This window comes from Momordica charantia (assembly GCF_013281855.1).
Source record: "Momordica charantia cultivar OHB3-1 chromosome 10 unlocalized genomic scaffold, Mcharantia_2.0 BLBB01000010.1, whole genome shotgun sequence".
NCBI lineage: Eukaryota > Viridiplantae > Streptophyta > Magnoliopsida > Cucurbitales > Cucurbitaceae > Momordica > Momordica charantia.
The window spans coordinates 4,977,967-4,986,741 of NW_028275158.1; the positions used below are offsets into that span (position 1 = coordinate 4,977,967).

Genomic DNA, 8,775 nt, shown 5'->3' on the forward strand with positions numbered 1-8,775 from the left:
TAATATGTAAGGATGAGAATTTGAACCTATTACCTTTTGTTAGAGATATATGTCTTAATCAGTTAAAAAAAAATCGATCAGTTAAAAAAAAATCAATAAAAATCAATTATGATTTATTCGGAGTTTGCATGAGTGTTTGAAAAAATTCAGTCACGATTTTAAAAAGGAACTCTTTTACGTAATATTGTAAACTATAAATAACTTTGACTATTACTCTTATTCTCTAGGCATAGTCTCATCGACCAAATTGAGAAATCAAACCACGTTGAAAAAATGTGTTTTTGGAAACTCAGCTATGTATACGCTACATATTTTGCTCAAAGAAGGTTCCTATACACATGTTTTGTGAAGCAAATCAAGAAGTGAGCACTCTAAATCAAAGAAGAAAAAAAAGTTCTGTGTATGAAACTGTAATTCACCTAGGACCCGATAATTCAAAAGCACGAACATTTTCTGTAGAATCGATCATCCATTCAGAAGTTTGAGAAGAAGCCAATTCTGTTTCATGGTACACCACCTCCACTCTCTGCCATTCCTCCCATCTCTCCGTCAGCCCGTCTCCGTCGAGCATTCTCACGACATCCGACATCTTCGGCCGCTCCATGGGCGAGCTCTGCGTGCAGAGAAGAGCTACTTGGATTATTTGCTCAACTTCAATTTCGTCGTAATTTTCCTTCAGATCAGGATCAACCAACATCTCCAACTTCTTCTCTTTCAGAAGCCCTTTCACCTGCAATGTAATCAAAATGAGAGAGGAGCAAGAAACAAGAAATAAGATTTTGCAAAAGACTGCTGAGTCCATACCCAATCAAGCAGCATTACGTCTTCATCGTTTGCTAGTCGAGCGAGATCGAAAGCTCTCTGTCCAGTTATGAGCTCCAACAGCATAATGCCATAACCAAAAACATCGGTCTTTTCCGACGACTTCCCAGTGGAGAGATACTCCGGGGCTATATGCCCAATGGTACCCCGTACCGCTGTTGTAACGTGTGTATCCTTGTAGTCCATTAGTTTTGCCAGACCAAAATCGCCAACGATTGCCTCGAACTCCTCATCCAATAGAATGTTTGCAGCTTTCACATCGCGATGGATGATTTTCGGATCACATCCGTCATGTAGATAAGATAGCCCCCTTGCAGAGCCTAGTGCAACTTTCTTTCGAGTTGGCCAGTCGAGAGGAGGTTCGGATTGCGGACGCTCTATGAAAACATACCAGTTTCCTTGTGAGTTCATCATAATACAAGTGCCTTTTCCAGTTAGAAAAGAGGTGCATTGGAGTAAATGGCATGATGAAACGAGATTCACTTGAAGAGTTATAAACTTGAACTCGGCATGGTTAACATTTACGATGAAAGAAAAAGAAACTGTACCCCTTAAACATGAAGCAACACTTCCATTAGCCATATAGGGATAAACAAGAAGGCGTTCGGTTGATGTTGTACAAAATCCGTGTAGTCGCAGAAGATTCCGATGCACAGCCATGCTAATCATCTCTACTTCGGTTTGGAACTGCAACTCTCCACCTGGTGTACGCTCTTCTTTGAGCCTTTTTACTGCTACTAATGAGCCATCAGCCAGGCGTCCCCTGTACACTTTACCAAATCCACCTCGGCCGAGAATGTTTTTGTTACTGAAGTTATCTGTGGCAACTTGCAAGTCTCTAAGAGGAAACCTTTTGAGCTGCCCCAAGCTGATCTCTGAATCTTCTTCAGCTGCATAAACGAAAGCCATGGTATGATGACTTAAGCTAAAAAAGGTAGAAGTCTGTGAATCTTTTGCAACAGAAACAAACCGGGGACATCGAAGAATAGTTCTTGTGATCTCCTCCGATGCCAATAGGCAAATATAATTGCTGGAGTCGCGAAAAGTAATGCAGCACCGGCAGCCACTCCTCCAACAATCACTCCGTTTGAATTGTTTACTTCTGTAGAGTAATCACACATGTTTCAAACTTGCTTAAATATATGCCGAGTGCCACAATGGCGAAGTTACCTTATGCAACCAAAAAGACAAAAAAAGTTGAGGGTCTGTACATGATTTCAATTTCGTTCTTATGGTTTTAAAAGTCCCACTTTGGTTCTTATAGTTTAATTAATCTTAAAACCATCTCCGTTGTTACCAAATATGAATGATTTTCTTCTCAACTCACATACCTCGCTCTTCTATTTCAAAGGAACACATATCATATAAGAAAGCTGTTAACTTCAGTAATGGCAAAGATGTTGTAGGAGATTTAACCAAATCACAGAGAAAATTGAAACCAAGTATAAATCATATAGACTAAAATGTTATTTTATCTCATTATTATTAGTTTTAACAACCACAATGTAAATTTGAACCTAACTGCAATTATTGAGAGGTCAATGATAAGCTTACAAATGGTGAGATGAAATATTCAAATAGTACTATAGTTGAAGAATACTAGAACAATGCCTATTTCAATAATCTTTCTAACCAGATAATACCATGGGAAGAAAATGTTGACTGTGGAACAAAGGGTGGCGGTGGAGAAAAAGGAGGAGACCCAGGGCAGGGTTTCCCAGTTACCAAACCACATAGATCCAAGTTATTGGCGAAACTACGAACAGAAAGACAGGAATCAGTAGAGGATCGGGTAACATTGATTGAGAAGAAAGTTCATGTGATTTATCAGCAAAATACCTGATGGGAGTAAATAGTGAAAATGAGCCATTATTTGGAACTTTTCCGGATAAAAGGTTGTTTGATAGATCCCTGTGATCAGCATTTAAACTATGTTCATAACCACACTATTTTCACTCGAAATTTAAGATGAGAAAAGATGTGATTCAGAGACTTACAAGACTTGTAGGGTAGAAAGATTGGTCAAGGACATCGGTATCGATCCAGATAGGTGGTTGTCGTTGAGCCGACTATCCTTACAAAGATATACCAACAGAAACACCCATAAGTTTCATAAAAGGGAAGCAATTGTTTGGTACAAAGAGAATCGCATATGCACACACAATGAATAGATAGCAGACCTCTAGGGAAGCATGAGTCTTATTCAATGAAAGGAAAATCACAGAAGATGTCAAGTAATGATATCGCAAGTTATATAGCAGAGGATGAATATTCATACAGGAAACGCAATTGTGTGAGCTTGCCCAACGTGTCTGGAATCGAGCCAGTTAAACCGTTCAAGTAAAGGTCTAGGCTCACCAAGTTTTCCAGACTCCCAAGATCATCAGGAATCTCTCCACTTATGTTGTTGCCATAAAGCTCCCTGTAACTCACACCTCAATTTACTCAATTAAAATACAACGTTTGTAATGAAAAACGACGTAAAATCATTAAGGAAAGTGGCAAAACAGCACATGTTGGTGAAATGCACCACAAACAACCACTTATGCAATAGGAACTCAAGTATAAAGCTCTGAGTGAATTGAGTATGAGGTAAAAAATTACTTACAAGTATTGAAGACTTTTGAGTTGACCAAGCTGTGGTACCAATTTACCAGACAATCCAGCATTTCCAAGGTCGCTGCAGAGAATGCCAAAACCATAAAGTTTTGTATAACATCAACCAAAGTTTACAAATTCAATAGTCTGAGAAGAACGAATGAATGATAACAGGAAAGGAGGCTTCTTACACTCTTATAATGTTATTTTCATTGTTGCAGGTGACATGAAACCAAGTACATGGATTAACGAGGGTGGGGTCCCAACTCTGCAGAACATTGTTCGGATCTTCTAAATTTGTTCGAAAAATATGTAGAGCAGTAGCTGATTAGAATAGAAAGAACACATTGTCAAACTTAACCGAAACTGAACAAGAGAAAAGAAACCACAACCAGAACTTCATAGAATTGTACAATATAACAATGAGACAGAAATGTCTACCAGTGAATTCAATAATGCACTTAAAGCAAACGAAAGAAGAGTTTTATTTTCAAAGTTAGAACAATTTCTATTGCTTTGTTCTCATTATATTTCCCATGCATTCATAAATGTAACGGTTAAGTCTCTAGATCTAGTTCTAGACATATTTGAACTCTTGAAATTCAATCATTGCATGATTACAGAGACAAAAAATATGCCAACCTGAGCTAGTCGTGGGCTCGAATCTCCACCCCCACTTGTACTAAAAAAAGTAGACAAAAATGTGCTTCAAGTTTCAACCTATTTTAAATTATGACAACACATTAAGCTCTCAAAACCACCATTGAACTTAGAATATGTGAAGACATTATTGATCAAGAGGAATCCCAAGTAAACTGCCCTAGATGAATTTAGTCCCAAAACTTCGATGATTTCTGGTTCTGCACCATTTCCATCCACCCAAATCAACAAAGCAACATCAGTAAAAAAAAAAAAAAAAAAAAAGGAAAATTCGTCTTCAGAAAAGGTGACAGAAATGGAAATCACCTTCTACAGTTGCAGAGGCATTGGCAAACAATTGGCCCACCGCGATGAACCAGAGCAAGACCAGAGCCCCATTGAGCCGCTTCATCTCCGCCGCTGCTCCCTCCAAAACCTGAGGCGATTTCACCGACCTTCACTACACCAAACCCCCACACCCACATTACAGAAATTACCAAATCTCACCCACTCACTCCCCGCGGCGGAAAGAATCCAATCGAAGCGGAACCAAGAGCAGAGATGAACCGTCAGTCCGCCATTAGAGGGAAAAACAAGCTGGGTCGGGAGCTGTTTTGATTGAGATGCAGTAAATTGGGGGAGTTTCAGGAAAAACGGAACCCAGAAAGCAAAATCAAAATGGATTGCTTTGTTTGAATTGCTTTTTGAGAATCAAAGGGAAAGAGAGTGAGAGTGAGAGTGAGATTGAGAGGGAATCATTGGCAGGTGTGATTTTGGTTAGCGGGACCCGGCGCGGCCATGGCAGCACACCGATAAAGAAAAAGAAACCGCTAAATTTGTTTTTTAGTCAACGGTGAGAGGAACCACAGTGGACCCCACTTTGCCAGCTCGGATTCCGTTAAAAACTTCTATACAAGGCCAATGTTGTCTCTTAGGATACATCTTTTAGGATTTTATTTTTAATTTTTATAATACTTTTTAGGAGAAAAGTATCAATTATTACTCTAAAATTTCAATTTCCATCAAATTAAGATTTTGAAATTAAACAATTCTTATAATTTTTTCATTTAAATTTTAATAAGTGTGGTAATTTTTACCTTTTCATACATTTTTGTCTAAGTATCACTAAAAAAATGTGCTCATTTGTATTGGATGAATTATAAAACATATATTTAGTACAATGACGTTTTATAGAAAAACAACACTAAAACTAGAATTTTTTTTTTATTTATAAGTTTTTGGAAAGATTGATTCAATGGTGGATCATGAGAATTGATTGAGCTTAATCTTGTGTAAGATTTCGTTTTCTATCTTAGTGAGTTTGGGAAGAGAATAACAAATTATATAAGAGATGAAATTTATATATGTATATATAATTTAAGAAGGGATAGACTCAAATCTTTAACCATTCAACCTTTAGAGAATGGAAGTTACCGGAGTTTTAACCAAATCATCAACTATTAGGGTTTAGAGAGAGGAAGTTACTGAAATTTTAACCAAATCATCAATTATTAGGGTTACAAAGGTGTGCAAATAAAGTTTCAAATTGACTAAAGAAGGGAATGATTGTAGACAATATAAAAGATGACAATTATTTCTATTGTTATTATATCTTTTGGGTGAAATAAAAAATAAAGTCGTGAGAGTTATGCTCAAAACGGACATTATCATACCATTGTAGATATACTTAGAGTATTTGGGTACCATTGTTTTTAACAAGTGGCATTAGAGTGGAGACGACAATTATCTTCATTAATATAAGACATTTCAAGTTAAACCAAAAAATAAAGTCGTGAGAATTATGTTCAAAACGAACAATACCATGCAATTGTGGAGATAATTGAAATACTCCCTTTACCCGTTCAGCTACATTTAAAGTCAATGAAAAAATGAGCTTCACTATTTTGATTCATGCTTTTCAATATTTTTAAGAGCCCATAAAGTAATTTTGTTCTCTTTTTTCTTTTTATTTTTCCATGTATGAAATTAAAAAAGGGTGAAAAAAAGGGGTGAGAGAAAGACTTTGGGGCCGAAAAAGAGTGAAAAGAAGTAAAGGAAAAACGTAAGCATGCGCTTAAAATATTTGACCATCCTACTCCTACTCCTACTCCTCCTCCTCCTCCTCCTTATTTTCTTTCATTTTCAAACACATTCATGATGGATTGCTAATCATGCCCACCAAAGTGGGTCCCCACTACTCATGGGACAATTTTTAGTGCTTTTTTTGGCTCCACTTCCTTCAAATCTTCACGCCTAACCTCTCCTTTTTGTGCCTAATGAAACTTTTTGGTGGATATCTATGTCTAGGACTAGGTCGGGTGTCCTTTTTCATCCTCAAATTTGCAAAGGGAAAACAACAAGAGTTCCATTCCTATCTTTGTCTAACTGATTTGAAGATTCATCGTCTAATGGTATTAGATTACTTGTTTTTTTATTGTTCTGATGTCTACTTCTATACTAATACTAAATCAACTCGTTGTTCAATAAATATACAATGCGTGTTTAGTTTGTAATGTTAGTGATGTGAACTATATAAAGTTAAAATTCAACGTATTAAAGATGTGACTAAAACTTTTTTGAACGGCAGAGACAAAGAGTAATATTTGTAACTTCTATTTTTACGTTATTTTTCGACTATATATTATAACAGCTCGAATAAATAATTTTAGCACACTGGGTCAACCTATGGGCCTCCAAGCTTTTGACTGGATGAATAATGGCAAAAAGTTGACATGGAGGCCAATGATGATGTTAGTTTCTCACACTCTTTTATTGTAACTTTTGTTCATATTCCTATAAAAATCTACATTACCAATGTATTATCTTAATTTCTTTCTCATTCTAGCATTATATGTGGATATTAATTAAATATATGCAAATATAATCACTAAAATTAAACATGTTGTATTATTAATAACTATAATTCGAACCTTCTTTTTATCTCACTCCCATAATATTTGGCAACAAAATAAAAATTAAAAAGAAGAAATTGGGGAGGGAGGAAAATATACCTAGTCAACTCAAGATCTTTATGCTTTATTTTCTCTATATTTTAATTGTAAAGAAAACTAAAATACAAAAATAGTTCAAAAAAAAGATAATTAATTACTTTGCACAATATACAGTACTCTTTTCTATCCATCAAAGCTGCTTGTTTTAATAGTAATGGGTTGGGCTAATAAAGTCAAGAAACTTTAGTTAAGTTCAGATATTGCAATTTAATTAGTAATTCCATTAGTTATTAGAATCGTCGTAATGATTGATTGTTAAATTCTGATGTTATGGAAGATTGTTACATTCAATTTAGGTTTAAAGTGTTTAACAAACAGGGTAGAAAACTGATTATATACAACCACTCAAATTATAAGACAAACAAAGACAAACACAGACTTCCCCTGTTGAACTGTGTGGTGCAGGAACTTCTTGTGCAGGAGGGAGTCAAGTTGAAATAGCTATACGACTTCAAAATGATTATGGAAATGTATATTGATTGAACTAATGAGTGAGAAGTAGTCAATGACTAAAAGACAAGTCCGACGACAAGAGGTCTTGTGTCATACATCTTTTGAGTCCAAAAGATCTATCCAACGATATAATCCTATAGGTTGAACTATGAGGCCTAACTATCGGAAGTTGAGTCGGCTTAACCTAGCTAGACTTAAACTGAGGATAGAGCTAAATCAAACTTCAACCTCTATTTCTTTAAGTTGTGTCACCTCGTACTAATGATGTGGTTGAAAAGCAAAATCATAGTTCATCAATAACGTTTTTGATAATTTCTTTTCTCCTATCTCACTAAAAAGAAAAAAAATTCAAATCTTATTTTGACCACAAAATTTTTATGCTTAATTTGTTTTGGTCTATAATCTTTCAAATATTTATTTTAGTCCTTCAACTTTAAATAAAGTAATTTCAACTATGATCTATAATATTTTAAATTTATTTAGCAAAAGCTTGCCGTACTAAAAAATGATAATAATAGAGAAAAAAAAAGAAGAAGAAGAAGAAGCCCTTGTTGTGTCGAGTTTTTCATTTGTTGTTAGATAAAACTAATTATAATGAGTCAAATGCCGGGTTTTTAAATGAACTAAGATTTGTCTGTTAAAGAATTAATGACAATGGTTAAATAATTCTGATGCAAAGTTTAATAATGAAAAGAAAATAGTTGTACTCAACAAAAAATAATGAAAATAAAGTATTTAAAAATTCTAAATATTAAAATAAAGAAAATAAGAAAGTCTATAAATTAAAATAAAATTAAAATTGGGCCGGAGTCATGTGTTCACACATGACACTAAAATAAGCCGGCAATTATACATTTAAAAAAGGAAAACTTCGTACTACCATTGATTTGATGGTTGATTATCAATTAATATTATTTTATTTTCTTATAGAAATACATTCCAGAATTTACTAAATAAAATAATAAAGGTGTATTTTAGAAATAAATCTAGTTTCAAATCAACTTGCATGAACAGCTTTAAATTAAAAACAAAAACAAAAACAAAAAAATAAAAATAGAGGAAGGCCTGCAGTTCTAGATGATTTCTTGAATGGAATGAATATGGAATTATTTATAAAATAATTTTCAAATTTTATTGTATGTGTTACAAATAAATTAATTTTATTTTTTAATCTATTTTTACAAAGATTATAAATTGCGTAAAATAGCCGAGTATATCTTGCCTTTTGTTGCCTTTTGTTTTAATATTTTGA

At 34.5% G+C, this 8,775-nt stretch overlaps 1 protein-coding gene across 3 annotated transcripts; it reads right to left on the minus strand.

The window, feature by feature from the left end:
- Window positions 1-247: 247 nt before the first annotated feature.
- LOC111008397 (somatic embryogenesis receptor kinase 2) lies at window positions 248-4,836 on the minus strand. 3 transcript variants are annotated; one of them, XM_088119009.1, is made up of 12 exons: window positions 4,575-4,836; window positions 4,387-4,495; window positions 3,612-3,744; window positions 3,431-3,502; window positions 3,101-3,244; window positions 2,820-2,891; window positions 2,662-2,733; window positions 2,466-2,578; window positions 1,793-1,924; window positions 1,371-1,712; window positions 805-1,199; window positions 248-730 (listed from the first exon to the last, which is right to left on the minus strand). In XM_088119009.1, the coding sequence occupies exons 2-12, from the start codon at window positions 4,469-4,471 to the stop codon at window positions 416-418; spliced, it is 1,875 nt and encodes a 624-aa protein (XP_087975135.1). In that variant the 5' UTR covers window positions 4,472-4,495; window positions 4,575-4,836; the 3' UTR covers window positions 248-415. The 3 variants fall into 3 exon arrangements, with proteins under 3 accessions (XP_087975135.1, XP_087975134.1, XP_087975133.1); XM_088119008.1 differs by having other exon boundaries at window positions 4,567-4,836; XM_088119007.1 differs by having other exon boundaries at window positions 4,387-4,836.
- Between the last annotated feature and the right edge of the window lie 3,939 nt (window positions 4,837-8,775).

Coding starts and splice junctions, on each gene's coding strand:
- LOC111008397 (XM_088119009.1), bottom strand. CDS start 4,471: ATGAAGCGGCTCAATGGGGCTCTGGTCTTGCTCTGGTTCATCGCGGTG. Junction 3,503..3,611: donor GAAAATAACATTATAAGAGT/GTAAGAAGCCTC, acceptor CATTCTCTGCAG/CGACCTTGGAAATGCTGGAT. Junction 3,245..3,430: donor CTCAAAAGTCTTCAATACTT/GTAAGTAATTTT, acceptor TGTGAGTTACAG/GGAGCTTTATGGCAACAACA.